Source organism: Capsicum annuum, chromosome 12 (assembly GCF_002878395.1).
Source record: "Capsicum annuum cultivar UCD-10X-F1 chromosome 12, UCD10Xv1.1, whole genome shotgun sequence".
In the NCBI taxonomy this organism is placed as follows: domain Eukaryota; kingdom Viridiplantae; phylum Streptophyta; class Magnoliopsida; order Solanales; family Solanaceae; genus Capsicum; species Capsicum annuum.
The window spans coordinates 121,119,568-121,134,845 of NC_061122.1; the positions used below are offsets into that span (position 1 = coordinate 121,119,568).

At 36.5% G+C, this 15,278-nt stretch overlaps 1 protein-coding gene across 1 annotated transcript; it reads left to right on the forward strand.

The window, feature by feature from the left end:
* The first annotated feature begins 6,527 nt into the window (after positions 1-6,527).
* Positions 6,528-8,578, forward strand: LOC107849107 (chromatin-remodeling ATPase INO80-like). Its single transcript, XM_016693760.2, has 3 exons — positions 6,528-6,704; positions 7,693-7,831; positions 8,337-8,578. Exons 1-3 carry the CDS (start codon positions 6,528-6,530, stop codon positions 8,576-8,578), a joined length of 558 nt encoding a protein of 185 aa, XP_016549246.2.
* Positions 8,579-15,278: the final 6,700 nt, after the last annotated feature.

Genomic DNA, 15,278 nt, shown 5'->3' on the forward strand with positions numbered 1-15,278 from the left:
CCCTGTTCTAGGTTATCCATATAATATTGATAATAGACTGATAAAGTTGATGTTTGTAGAGGCAATTGAATAAAAGAGAAGAGAAGTTGAGGAATCTCAGTTGGTTCAGCAGGCAAAGCTAGCCAGACCAAGACTAGTAGTTGATCGTCAAGCAGCACTTGATGGTGATCGTGATAGAGTGTGAGGTGGTAGAGCTTGAGTGACTTTAGCTTATCAATTTCCATTGCCTTACGATGAAGATAAAGATATGGGATATGTTGAGCCTACTGAGACAGGAGCTATTATTCCTCCTACTTTGCCACCAAATTTCATGTTTAATATTACCAGTGCAATGATCCAGCTGCTAAATTTAAAGGGTGTATTTTCAGGTTTGTTAACAGATGATATAAACATACATATTGCTAAATTTACCATGATCTGTACTTTGCATACTGTTTCGGGAGTAGATCAGGAAGCATTGAGGTTGTTGTTGTTCCCTTTCTCACAGATAGGAGAAGTATCACTATGGTTGGGGGAACTTCCTAGAGGCTCAATCACTACTTGAAATAAGCTATAAAGATAGTTTTTAGATAGATTCATACCTCCTTCTATGATGCTATGGCTAAAAGATGAGATTTATAACTTTCAAAAGTTTTTTGCAGAGTCCATGTATGAAACGTGATTTTGGTTCTACAAAAAGTTAAGCATAGTACCTAATCACAGGATTTAAGGGTTTAATTTTCTGGAGACATTCCTTGAATATAAGTTCTAGGGCGATGGCTAACACAATATCTATAGATATACTTATGCGCCTTCATTGGGATATAGCACAGAAAATGCTTGATGAGATCTCTATTACTAACCAAGGATGGTACACTTCGAAGGCTGATAGAGGTGCTGGTATGTATGCTATTAGGAATACTAGTGAATATAGAGTTGGTGATGATTCGGTAGCACAAGAAGCTGAACAGCGCTGAACGGATATTGGGTTGCTTATGAAGCAATCTGTAGCTATGAATGCTTCCAGGCCTTATAAGCCTGATGCAGATAAGAAACAGAAGTATCTGGATTGAGAAGTAGCAGGTTTCCAAGCCAAGGAGAAAAGAAACCAAGTTTGGAACTACTATGGTTACAGGTATCGAGACAGAAGCAGAGAACGAGATGGTTATTGAAGATGTAAAAATGACTATAAAGAGAAGAGTGGCAGATATCCTCCATCAGGTAGACGAGATACTGAGTCGAGAATGAAAGCAATGTTGTCAAATTTTGAGAAAGGCTAATAAAGTTAAAAGATATGCCTTAAGGAAATAAAGGCGGACATATCAGGGTTGAATAAGAAAGTTGTGTCATACGCCACCGCGATCAAATAATTAGAGCAGCAGTTTGGCCAAATGTCGGCCGCATTGAATCAAAGGTAGCCTGATACTTTTCCTAGTAATATAGTGAAAATTCCAAAGAATGATAGTCATTATCATACCATTATGACTCAAAGTAGTAAGACCACCATGGACCCCCTCATATACACTATGGTTAAGTTAAAGATTGACGGTGATAATATTGATATTGAGGAAGCACCTGAAGTTGAAGCTCAAAAATCATCAGGCGTTAAGTGTAGAGCTACAAAGGATAAAAGAAAATATAAGGTTGATGAACCTATTTTGAAGACTATTCAAAAATATCCCCCTGCTTTTCCGTAGAAACTGAAGAAGAAGTAGGAAGAATATAACTATAAAAGTTCCTGTCGATGTTGAAAGAGTTGTCTGTCAACATTCCACTTGTAGAGGCACTGGAGAAAATGCCTGGTTATGCGAAATTCATGAAAGATCTGGTCATTAGGAAGCGGACAGTGAGCTATAATCCCGCTAATAATGTACATCACCAAACTTCTATTGCTTCTAGATCATTGGTAGAGAAGAAGAAGGGCCCTGTACCCTTCACCATTCCATGTACCATTGGGTCCTTCAACTTAGCTTGGGATTTATGTGATTTAGGAGCCAGTTTTAATCTTATTCCACTGGTTGTGTTTAAGCGGGTAGTGTTAGGTTCACCTTAACCAACATCTATGAAACTATTGATGGCCGACTAAACCATGAAAAAATTGGTCGGTGTTTTTTTTATGTGTTTGTAAAGGTGGAATCCTTCATCTTTCTATCTGATTTTGTGATACTTGATTATGAGGTGGACTTCTAAGTCCCTATTATGACCCTTCCTAGCTACGGGTATGACATTGATTTATATAGAGTGGGGACAGATGAGGTTCAAACTCAATAATGAATTGGTAATCTTTAATGTATACCAATCAATTCAATAGCTGGATGATATGAGAGTACTGTTTGTTATAGACATTAATAATGACAAAGTTAATACAGTGATTGTTCCTATTGAGAAAAGGCTAGGTATTGAAACATTAGTAGAGGGGATTATGAATTTCGATAGTGATGGAATTAAGGAATATGATGAAATGGTGGAGCTCTGTATGGGAGAGGTTCTTACACCTATGCTCCAAAGAAGCTTGATCATGATTTGAAAAATAGAACCACTCCTCCCGCGTGATCGTCCGTTGAGGAGCCACCGGTGCTGGAGTTGAAGGCCCTTCCCAATCACTAATGCTATGCATTTTTAAGGGTTGACAATACCTTGCTAGTGATTATTGTAGCTGACCTAATTGAGATTGAGGTAGAGGCATTATTATTAGTGTTGTAGAGGTTCAAAAGAGTTATAGGGTGGACCATTGTAGATATTATAGGTTTTACGCCAGTCATTTGTACTCACAAAATCTAGCTTAAACCAAATTGTGTCTTAAATATTGAGCATCAGCATAGGCTAAATCCTCCAATGTAGGAGGTGGTAAAGAAACAAGTCATCAAGTGGTTAGATGTTGGTGTAGTTTACCTCATTGAGAATAGCAAGTGGATCAGTCATGTCCAATGCATCCCAAAGAAAGGCGGAATTACTATAGTTTTGAATGAGAAAATGAGCTCGTTCTAATGAGACCGGTCACAGGTTGGAGCGTGTGCAGGGACTACAGAAACCTGAATACATGAACTGAAAAGAACCATTTTCCCATGTTTTTTATGGATCATTTGCTAGATAGGTTAGCAGGCAGGGGTTGGTATTATTTTCTTAACGGGTATTCGGGTTATAATCAGATCACTATTATAACTAAAGACCAAGAAAAGATGACCTTTACCTATCCTTATGGGACTAGGTTCAAGAGAATGCCATTTGGGTTATGTATCGCTCCCTCCACATTTTAGAGATGCATGATGTCGATATTCTCTGATATGGTGGAAGAAATCACTGAGCTATTTATGGATAACTTTCTGTGGTTTGTGATAATTTTGATGACTATTTAGTCCATTTGGCCAATGCTCTTTGTAGATGTGAGGAATGTAATTTGGTGCTAAACTGGGAGAAAAGCCATTTCATGGCAAAAATAGGAATCGTGCTTTGGCACAAGGTCTTAAAAAGGGGAATAGAGGTGGATAAGATGAAAATTGAAGTAATTAAAAAGCTGCCACCACCATTATTGGCGAAGGATATTTGGAGTTTTTTTGACCATGCTGGCTTTTACAGTCATTTCATCAAGGATTTATCAAAGAATGCAAACCCTCTATGCAATCTTCTTGAGAAAAAGGTGAAGTTGAATTTTTATAAGGCATGTTTGAAGGCTTTTGAGTGATTGAAGGAGTTGTTGGTGTCAGCCCCAATTATAGTATTCCCCGACTGTTTCTTATTATTTGAGATCATGTATGATACATCCGGTGTGGACTTAGGGGCTGTCCTAGGCCAAAAGCGAGAAAGATACTTCACCCAATTTACTATGCTAACAGGGCATTAAACCTTACTTAAAAGAGCTATATTGTTACCATGTAAGAATTGCTAGCAGAAGTGTTTGCCTTTGAAAATTTTTGTTCCTACTTTATTGGGACTATCGTTATCATTCATACAGATCATGCAACCTTGAGATACCTAATGGCGAAGAAATATATAAAGTCGAGATGGATTTATTTGGTTCTCTTATTGCAAGAGTTTGATTTCAAGGTAAAGGATCAAAAAGGCATGGAATATTAAGTTGTAGATCACTTATCCATACTTGAGAAAGAAGCAATACAGATGTAGGGGATGGTCTTGAAATTGATGATACTTTTCTAGATGATTAGATTTTGGCAGCATTGCAAGACCTAATCCCTCTATTGCTAATTTTGCTAATTACTTGGCAAGTGATCTTGTCTCAGAAGACTTGTCCTTACAATAGAGAAAGAGATTTATTCATGAGATAAGGAAGTTTTTCTGGGATGAGCCTTATTTATTTAATATTGGTATGGATGGTATGATTCATAGATTCATCCCTGAGATAGAGATAATGAGAATTCTTGAGGCTTGTCATGCTTCACCTGTAGAGGGTCACTATGGAGAAACCCGCACAGCCCATAAAATCTTACAATGTGGGTACTACTATCCTACAATCTACAAGGATGCTCATGACTTTTCACTAGCCTATGACCAATGCCAGTGTCAGGGCAATATTTCACGATACCATGAACCCCCTATGATCCTTATTCTAGAGTTAGAGCTATTTGATGTCGAGGGAGTTAACTTTATCGATCCATTCATAAGCTTCTTCAGTATGAAATATATTCTAGTTGCAGTTGACTTAGTGTCCAAATAGATGGAAGAGGTAGCGCTCCACAATAATGAAGGTAGAAGTGTCACTGCATTTCTAAAGAAACATATTTATTCTCGATTTGGCACTCCACATGCAATAATAACTGATGGTGGGTGGCATTTTACAATCGTCTATTCAAGAGTATACTTAAGAAATATGTAGTAAAGCATAAGGTAGCAACACCTTATCACCCTTATATGAACGAACATCTTGAGGTCTCTAATAGGGAAATCAAATCTATATTGGCAAAAATTGTGAATGCAAACAGATCAAATTGGTCGAGAAAGTTGGATGATGTGTTATGGGCCTACTAGACAGCTTATAAAACCCTCATAGGTTCCTCTCCATATCAGCTTATGTTTGTCAAGGCATGCCACTTGCTTGTTGAACTAGAACACAAGGCATTATGGGCATTTGAGAAGCTGAATTTTGAGTGTCATAATGTAGCAAAGATAAGGATGAGCAAAGCGAATGAGTTGGATGAATTTTGACTTTGGGATTATGAGAGTTCTGCACTGTACAAGGAGAATATGAAGTTGCATCAATATCAAAAAATTGAGAAAACAGTATTTGAGCCTAGTGATTGGGTATTGCTTTATAATTTGAGACTTTGTTTATTACCAGAAAAGTTAAAGTCTAGGTGGTATGGTTCATTCACTGTAGTGAGGTTGTTACCACATAGTGCTATTGAATTGAAGCATAATGGTGAAGCCCTGTTCAAAGTGAATGGGCAAACGGTCAAGCACTATATGGGTAATACTAAGAAAGTTAAAGTGGTTGATGATTTAAGCCTTAGTGAAGTCTGAGTAACCAAGGCAATTGTGTCATGCTACAATGTTAAACCAGGTGATGCATGGGAGGTAATCCAAAGGGATGGTTGGTGAATTTTGAGTGTCCAACCTAGTCATACTGTGTCGCGATGTTAAATCAAGTGTAGCATGAGAGGCAACCCATGTTTTGAAAATATTTGATTATAGGGTAACTAGTGTGTTCAGTGTGCAGGGCTGAAGATTACAGAAAATGATCAGAAAAATTATCTCGTGCTAGGCCTCATGACTCACTAAACAAGTCTTAGTCAGACTTTACAAATTATCATCTCAGTCGTAGGGACCTGGATCTTGGACATATCTCAAAAGTTTGGTCTCTGTTACGACTCTCAGAATGAGTCATAGTCAGTGATTACGACTCGTTACCTTGAGTCGTGATCACTAGAGACTCGAGGGAGTATACAAGTCGTAGTCACTATCTATGAGTCCTTATGTCGAATCACAATCAAGCCCAACATTATGGGTCTCGCGGGTTAACCCGATCCAAGCCAATTGGTTTAAATAGGGAAATTAAAGTTAAACGATCCATATACCCATTTTTAAAATCTGGGGACTTCTTTCAATCTCATAAACTACCCTTAAAATGCCTAAACACACTCCACAAGTCATCCCAATCATCAAAATCTAAGAAATTCAAGTCCCAACTAGCGGATATCTCAGAGCACTAAGGCTTAATTCTACAAAAGTTTCTCTTTTCAAGGATCCAAAGCACCAAGTTGAGTAAGTGTATGGTTTAGGTGCTTCACTTCTTACGATTAATGATAAAAATATTAAGGAGTAACATAGATTACTTATTAAGTTGTATGTGCTTAAATCTAAAACCCTAGTATTCTGAAAACTAATTCCACAAAGAAGTTGACCCCAAAGAACAAAACCCAAAAGCAACCTGCCCCATAAACCACTCTTTGTCTCAGAAACAAGGACACCGATGAGTCAAGCGGTGACCTCAAGGAATTTCCAATGGTGGGGAAGGTACCACTAAGAGAGAAGTGATCGCAGAGGGTGAAATCAACTATAGAGTAGGACACACACCTAGGTCTACACTAAGAATAATGAAATCTATCACCTCACTACCCCATTCACCATCCTACTCTGAGGAGAATGGTGATGATGACAATAATGATGAAAAAGAGGATAGTGAGGATATGAGTGAGGGTGCATCCAACTCTGAGGAAGAGAACAATGAGAATGGAGATGACGATGAGAATGAGCCTGATGATAAAAAAAGGGTATGAATCTGAGGGGAAAGATAACAATGAGGAGAGTGACACTCAAGTCAAAAAAATTCCACAACCATAAGTATCTCCCACTCCAATTTCCATTGATCCTGCTTCTGTGTCCATCATTGAATGGTGGGGGTACACCAAAATACAGGCCCTATATGAAAAGACAGTTCCATAAATCCTTCAATCAGAAAGCCCCTGAGAGGCATTTATCTAAAGAGGAGGTTGACTACCATAGATATGTCTGATATTCCTACATTTGATGTCTAGTTCATACAATAGAGCTTTGAATGAATGAATAGATCCCAGAGTTAGTACAATACAGCATTGGTTCATGATTTTTACGTTGTATATCGATGGAGCTGAAAAGGATAAATCCTCAGGGGAGACTATGGAAGGGTGGAAACCCATTTCCAAACTTGGTAATTTAAGGTATTCGGATAAATTTCTCAACATAGATAATTTGCAGATTTTTTAATGGGCCAGAGTTTCTACCTCTGGCCAACACTGCTGAGTTTGACCATAGGGTGGAAGAAATATGTAAGGTAAAGGTGAAAAAAATTGGATCAAAAGATGAGCTAGTTCAGTTTTGGTGGATTGTCGGGATTATTTCTATGGAGTGGGAGCAAGTTCCTTGGGTAGTTGGCGGTGTTGGAGGTTTGGCATCGATAAAAAAAAAGTAGCCAAGGCTTGGTGGACCTTAATATGACATAGACTAAGTCCCACCTTAGGGGATAATATTGTGGTTTAGGATAAAACGGACCAAATAGCAAGTATCATGGCAGTCTACGATATAGATATAGCTAAATGGATTATCGAGACAGATCAGAGATCGAGCGATGAATACCGATATATTCATGTCTTTTCCCTTCATGTTTACACAGATCTGTTTGGATGTAGAAGTGTAAGAGCTCCCAGTAATTGATTAGTTCTTGGGGCTGAAGACCACGACAGATTTGGTTCTAATTAGAGATATTACTAACCCAACCTCCAGGGCGGCAAAGTTGGGGAAGCTATAATCCAAAGAGATTTTGAGGCTGGTGGCCATGGAGATGATACCGTAGGATTCACCAACCTAGATGATACCCCTAATGAGAACGGCCAGTGCAAGCCTCAGACCTCTGATACAACAGGTATATCTTAGACTCAGCCTTTATCATCCACTGCAGCACCTCGATAATCCAATCCAAGTCAATTTTGACCAGCTATGTATCAGTGTCGCAGTTATTTTTATTGGAGGTATAGAAAAAGTTGAGTATGGTAGAGACTAAAGTGAGACTTATGGAGGGAAGAGTGAAACCATGGGTAGACGGAAGGATTAGGGAAAAGATAAGAAAATACAGGTAAGGTTTGATAGTTTTGAGAATCGTATTAGCCGGTAGCTTGATGGTATTCAATTCTCATACATAGAAGGTATACAGTCTGAGCTAGCTACACTATAGAAATCTGTGGAAGAATTGCACGATAGGTCGATCCTATCGATGCCCATTATTGAAGAGTCTCACAAAGAAGAGTAAGTTGAGAATATTTGGGGTGTTGGAGACTCGAACTCCATAACTAGTTAGAAGGAAAGAAAGAAAAACCCAAAGAGAAATAAAAGAATAACTGAGGAAGATGACAATGAGGTTGTAAAATCAGAGAGTGTACAGAGTAAGCGAGACCGCCAGACAAAGGTCCGAGAGATAGTGATAGGGGATGGTAGTTCCCGACCTGCATACATTATTTATTTGAGCATCAATACCACCCTGATACCTGAGCTAACACTGAATGCACCAGTCACAACTGGTGGTACTGCCGAATTAAACACCCCGATCACCACTGGGGCCACTGATGATGAGAATGGGGTCTGTACTGAGGCCCCACGTGCTGATACTACTTGAGTTAGTGCATAGTATGCCCAGGTACATTTTTTCCCCTTATTTTTACTCTATACATGCACTGGGTACAATGTATAAGTATCTAGTTGGGAGTGGAAGTGTACCACATAACTCTCATGGGTTGTTGTTGCAATGTTTCTTTTCCTGTCAGCTGCAGTTTAAATGATGAACCAGCATATCTAGTTTAGTTTAAATATGTGTGTTGTTTTGTGTTAGTGTTTTATGACATGTTTCATGATTTTTAATTAGGAAAAATTTTTGTATCTAAGGCAGTTGACATTTTTGGTGGAATTGTGCTGAAGTTGTTAAAATTATTTTAAAAAGGGTACCCCTCCTAAAATTTTGATAATTATGTGATCTGGTATATATGACTGCTATGAATCTAGTAATAGAATTAGAATTATGGATGAAATAATTGCAGTGAAAAATTACATGAAATAGATAGGTAGTGCCTAGAAATGTAACCCTGTACAATGTGTGTGTGAGGCGTTACCTAGTTCCCGGTATGTATGAAATCCAGAACTTGCCTGATTGCTTTTGTCTAGGTTTTAAGATGGTTGTCTAGGAGATGATCATTGGCCATTTTTCTTGATTAATTCCACTTTATCCCAATTTCCCAACTTAATTAAATAAGAATTCCTTGATCCTGATGTTGATCCTTAATAAACCCATTTTTTTGTTTACACCAATTCGCCGTCCTATTTAAACTACAATGACCTTTTTCTGCCTTGGTCCTCCTTGGATACTGTGCACCTTAACTCAAGAAAATCACCTAAGTTGAGGGTGGCTATTATAGGGGGTGTGTAGTAAGTAAAAATGGGTATGAAGAAAGGGTGTAGACAGAGAAAAAAATAAATGAGTAGGGATGGTAGGGTTGGGTGTGGTAGACAAAATAAAAAAACAAAAAAATAAAAAGAGATTCAAAAATAAAAATTTCAAAAGAAGAGAAAGAATGAATAAAAGAAACCACAGGCAAATTGAGGTAAAGAATATATTGACAAGCCTATGGCATTTTGTGTGCGTCGATTGGAACTTTTTTGTGAGTGGGAGTGTCTCTTGACTATCCCTTTATCAATATGCTGGTCAAATTGAGTTATAGGGACTTATTTGACTGTAAGGGTGCATGGGTTGCATTGTTAGATTGCTTATTTGTCCGAGTAGTGTATTATTTATAAGCCTATTATTTATTGCTAATGTAAATCCATCACCTGATTCCTCTATGTCACATTGTTGTACCTAATCATTACATAGTTGAGTTTGAAAAAGTAAAAACTAGAATGGATAATAGGTTTTAAGAAAAGAGTTAGTAGTCAGCTACCTATGGTATCTTCAGATCTTCCTGCTTAAGCATCGTTTGTGTTTCTATTTTTTATTTTTGCCTGAGGACATGCAAACCTTCTAAGTTGAAGCTGTTGTTATGTCATGGAAACATGGCACATTCGATTCTTAAAACGGTGAAATTATGCATTTACTTAGGTCCTTTTGTAGGATATAATGGGTGTTTTATGTATTTTGCAGGTAAACTAGGTCAGCAGTGGCATTGGACTAAAAAGGAGAAAAGAAAGATCTAAAAATTTAAAGTACTGGTCAAGCTATAGGCTGTTAAGTCATATTATGACTCATAGTTAAACTAGTCAGATACCAGTAGCTAAATTTAGACTGAAGAAGCTAAGTAAAGACTGACCACGACTCGTACAAAGTGAGTACAAGTGGTGATGTTCAACCGTAGTTTAACAGTGGGCAAAGCTAAGTTCTAGAAGTTAAGTCATAGAATATTATGAGTCGTAAGGTCAAAATATGACTCATAGTGTAAATCCATACTGAGAACAGTGTGTAAAGTCCCGAGGATTGATGCTCCAGTGATAACGGGTGAAGACCACGAGTCGTAAGGACTAACTTGACTCATGGTGAGGAGTCGTAAGGATAACAAATTCAAGATCCCTGAAGGTGAAAAGCTGCTGGAGTGATGATTATTAGCAGCATACGACTCGTATGGTGACACTATGAGTCATAACCACTGAAGCCTAAAGAGATATATAATAGCAGGCAACGAGTCTTAATCGGACCTAATGACTCGTTGCTAAAGGCATAACCACTGCCAACAAAGTTTTCCTATTTTATTATAATTAGCTTTCGTTTATTATTTTGAGATACTATAAATACCCTTGGGTTATTCTTTTATTATGTCACGTAATTTTGAGATATTTTTAGATTCTTTGACTTTTTGATAATCGATATTTTTGTTCTTGGGTTTTAGGTTTTCATATTCAATTAGAGATTTTGGATTTTACTCTTTCATAATTTTGCAATTAATATACATTTCTTCTTCATTGATTTCAATAGATTGTTGTATAAGCATGAGTGGCTAAATTTGTTAACTAAGGTTGTGGAAACCTTGGCGGATTAACAATGTAGGAGAAGTGAGAGATTCATCTAGATTATTGTGAGTGCGTTTATTGTAGTATTCTTTAATTTAATTGTATTTTGAGCTACTGTAAAATCTTGGGAATTGCCTGTATTGGAGATCATCCTCATAAGAGAGTTTGAGATTCGGAAAGGGATTATGACAGTTATTTGAGGCTATTAACCCTCATCTTTTCTACTTGAGACCCAAAAGGTGATATTTGTATTGGAGTTAAGGAAAAGGGATAGTAAGGTGATACCCTGATGCCCAAAAGGTGACGGATGAGATTTATCAACATGTTCACAAGATAGTTGATAGTACATAACTTGTTAGACTTTGCATGTAGAGCAGTAGGATAGGTAAATCAAACATGAGAATCTTACGGAGTTAGAAGCCAGGTGGAACCCAATACTAGTGTTTGTCTTGTATTGTTTGCAACCTCAATCACTCATGTTCGGTTACATGTTAATGTGACTCTCAAATCCCCCTATTTACTTTTCTGCACTGCCCGTGATTTCATTAAGTTTGAGATATAATTCCATGCATTCCCATGCATTGCCTATGGGTTCAACCCCAACATAGTTTGGGAAACTATATTTGACACTGACCTCAACATACTTCTTTAGAGGTTAGTCTTGGACGAAATCATCACCTTAGGCCAAGATTCATGTTTGTTCTTGTAAACTTATATGCATGTTATACCCATTAAAAGGCTTATTTTGGAGTTTGAGGATATTTGATATATGATATTTATGCTAGTTTAGTACTTGAGAGTTGGTTCTAACTTTGAACAAAATTTGATGATTTATTAATAATATGAGTTTTGGTTTATGTTCAACAATTGATAATATGAGTTTTGGTTAAAGTACGGCAATTGATTATGATATTGAGTTTTGGTTTGAATTCGACATTGAGAGTTTATTTATGATATGATACGGTATGGATGGATTCATGGTTAAGGCTAGATACTCAGTAAATTTATGGAACTTTGGCTATGTACTTTCCTTTGATTGCACCATTTGAGCTTATGAGGGCCCGCATTGGGTTATTTACTTTTTCATACATACTGACTTATGGGGGCTAGTTTTGTAGAATTTCTAGGTTCACTTTTTTACCTTGACTTAGATTATTTATCTTACATATTTATCTTATTTATATCATAATTTAGCTTAGTCGGCTGATAATGCCTACTGAGTACCCATGGTCTTGCTACTATACTACACTTCTGTACCTTTTTGGTGTAGATTCGAATACAAATGGCCACTACTGACCTAACGATTGTGCTGAGTTGAGTTCAGAGATAGGATGAGCTCTCTAAGTTTGACTTATCCTTTTTCCTTCTACTATTGATGTCTAGTCTTTCACTCTTTGATATTGATGTATATTGACAATTACAGTACTTATGTTCCTTGTTTTTAGTGGCTGTTGTATTGACACTACTAGGTCATGGGATGATTATTGATGTTTTATCTATCTTTTAGACTATTATTATTGCCTTATTATTATTATTTTAAGTCTTTACTAGCAAGTATTCGACTTTTATGCCATTTTCTACAAAATCATCCCCTTGTTTATAGCTCCGAGCTATTGTTTGGCTTACCTAGCGGTGGGATAAAGTAGGTGCCATCAGGGTTCGTAAATCGGGCCATGACGCCTAGCCACAAATCAATTCTTTATCTTACTAAAACAAAGATCTTATTCCATATATTCTTTGTTTTATCTAATTGATTCTTCGTTCGAGTTCATAATAAGAATATAAATTTATTTTAATGGTACCTATGCATTAAAATAGTAACCACAAGAATATAAGAACAACTATGAAAATAATCTAATAAATCAATCAAGAAATTACTGAACAATCATGTTATTAGGTACCATAATGCTTGAACGATAAGTTTAACCCCACATAGACATGGAGTAATAACAATAAATCATCTAAAGACATAATGTTAAAACAATTATTATAGGAGAAAAAAAAGATGAAAACAATTTTCTCCGGCCTTCACGCTGACTCCTAGCTCTCTGTAGGTCAAAAATTGTGTAAAAATGAATTTTATGAAATATTTATAGGTGTGGGACAAAGCCCCAAATAAAATAATTGAGTCCAAAATAGACTAGAAATAATAAAAATAAACGATTGTTTCCTCCGTGTCATGCCAAAAATACGCACAACCACTGGAATGGCGCCGCTTTCAAATTGAAACCAAAAGTCACTTTTTATTATTTTATTTCATTAAGTTGCATGCTTGATTTCCTTCGATAATCTTCTGTCTTTGATTCATTTTGGCTCCAAATCTTTTCATCTTCACACCATTTTAATCCTACAAATTAAAATATAACATTAGACACAATTGATTAAATCAATGCTCAAAAAGGACTAAAAAAAAATAATAATGTAAAGAAAATAATGACTAAGAATATATAATTTTTCCTAACATCACAAAACTCATGAGACGATAATACGTGATTGAAAATAGTAGTATAATAGGGGTGTAAAGTTATTTAGATGAAATTCCCTATTCATTCTACATGCCAAGCATTGGGAGAGATCACTAGTATGAAGAACCTACAGTGTATGATGTTATGGGGAACACAGTCCTAGTGCCTCTCTCTTATTGATGACAAATTCATTAAAATCAACAATTGTTACTATTTAAAGTCATAAATTTAAATTCCCCCCAATTACTAAAAATTGTTTAATGATTTTTTAAATAGATACATCGATAGTTATTTCAACCTATTCCTCGTGGGATAGATCCCAACCTAGTTAGATTCTATATTTTATCAATGATCGCTTTATAATTTTATTACAGTTGTAATTTGGGAGACAGTAAATTTTGGTGTCATTGTCGGGGAATATAGTTATGGAGTTGATAGAATCTATTTTTCTTACTGTTGGTTATTGTTTCTTGATTTTACTTTTCAATTATTTTTGGATGCACATCGGCGCATACACAGCACTCAGAATCAAGGTAGTTTCTTGAGTACACTTGATTCTGAAATTGAAAGAACTTTGAGATCTAGAAGAAGAATGATTAATAAAGTAGTTCATAACGAGGGAGTTACGAACCAAGGGGTACAAAACCAAGGGCTTAGTGAGACTACAGAATAAACCACTAACCATCTAGTCACTAAAGAAAATATATGACAAAAATATGCTAAATAAGTTGTACAAGATAAAAGGGTAAGACAAGCAGAAGTTGATCGTCTATCTGCACTAGAGGAACTAAATAGGCACAGAAGGAACAAGGGGCAACAACCTCCCCAATATTATGTTCCTTAATTTAATGGTGTAGATGATGATCTGGACTTACTTGAGGTGGATGGAATAGGTATTATTGTTCCACCCCCATTGCCACCAATAAATAAGTTTGACACCACCACTGTTATGATACAACTACTAAACTTTAAGGGAATATTCACAGATCTTGCTACTACAGATGCGATCTTACACTTGATAAACTTTATCAGGATTTACACTTCTTATAACATTCCTAGTGTGAGTTAAGATGCTATCAGGTTGCAGTTGTTTCCCTTTTTTGACTAAAGAAACCACTTTATGATTTACCAATTTGTAAAAGGGTCAATAACCACTTGGTAAAAGCTGAAGCCACAATTCTTGGAGCAATTTTTCCCATCTTTAAGCATATTGCAGATAAAGGACGAGATTTATTATTTTAGAGAGCTACATTCAGAGGTGTTGTATGACACATGGTTGAGGTTCAAAAAGAATCTGCAATAAGTCCCAAATAATATAATCCCTAATCACAATTTTCTTGAGATATTCAACCGAACTCTAATTGTGAATAATAAGGCGATAGTAGATATTGTGATTGGAGAAGCATATATGAGTCAAACTTGGGAGCAGGCTTTTGTGTTTTTTAACAGTATCACTAAACCAATCAAGGTTGGAATATATGAGAGTCATACACGCCTAAAAAAAGTATATAATAGGAACATCTACAAAATAGTAAATAGTTAACGATTTTGTCACCTGGGAATTGGCACAGTTGAGGAGTTAATTTAGCGTGTTCACAAAACAAGTTGCTATAGAGGGGCAAAAAATGTGAATGTGTTTGGTTTATAAGGTATAACACAAAGACATGATGAATCTAATTCTGAGGAGGCTAAGTATCTAGAAGATCAGGTTGCATGTTTTTTAGCCAAAGGCCGAGGGTTTAGTTAAGACAATGGCACTCAAGTTAGGGTAACCAAGTTCAGAATTATAGGGTAACCAAGTTCAGAATTATTATAAGGATAATAACTATAATAGGAGAGAAAATTTTAGGGAGAGATGGT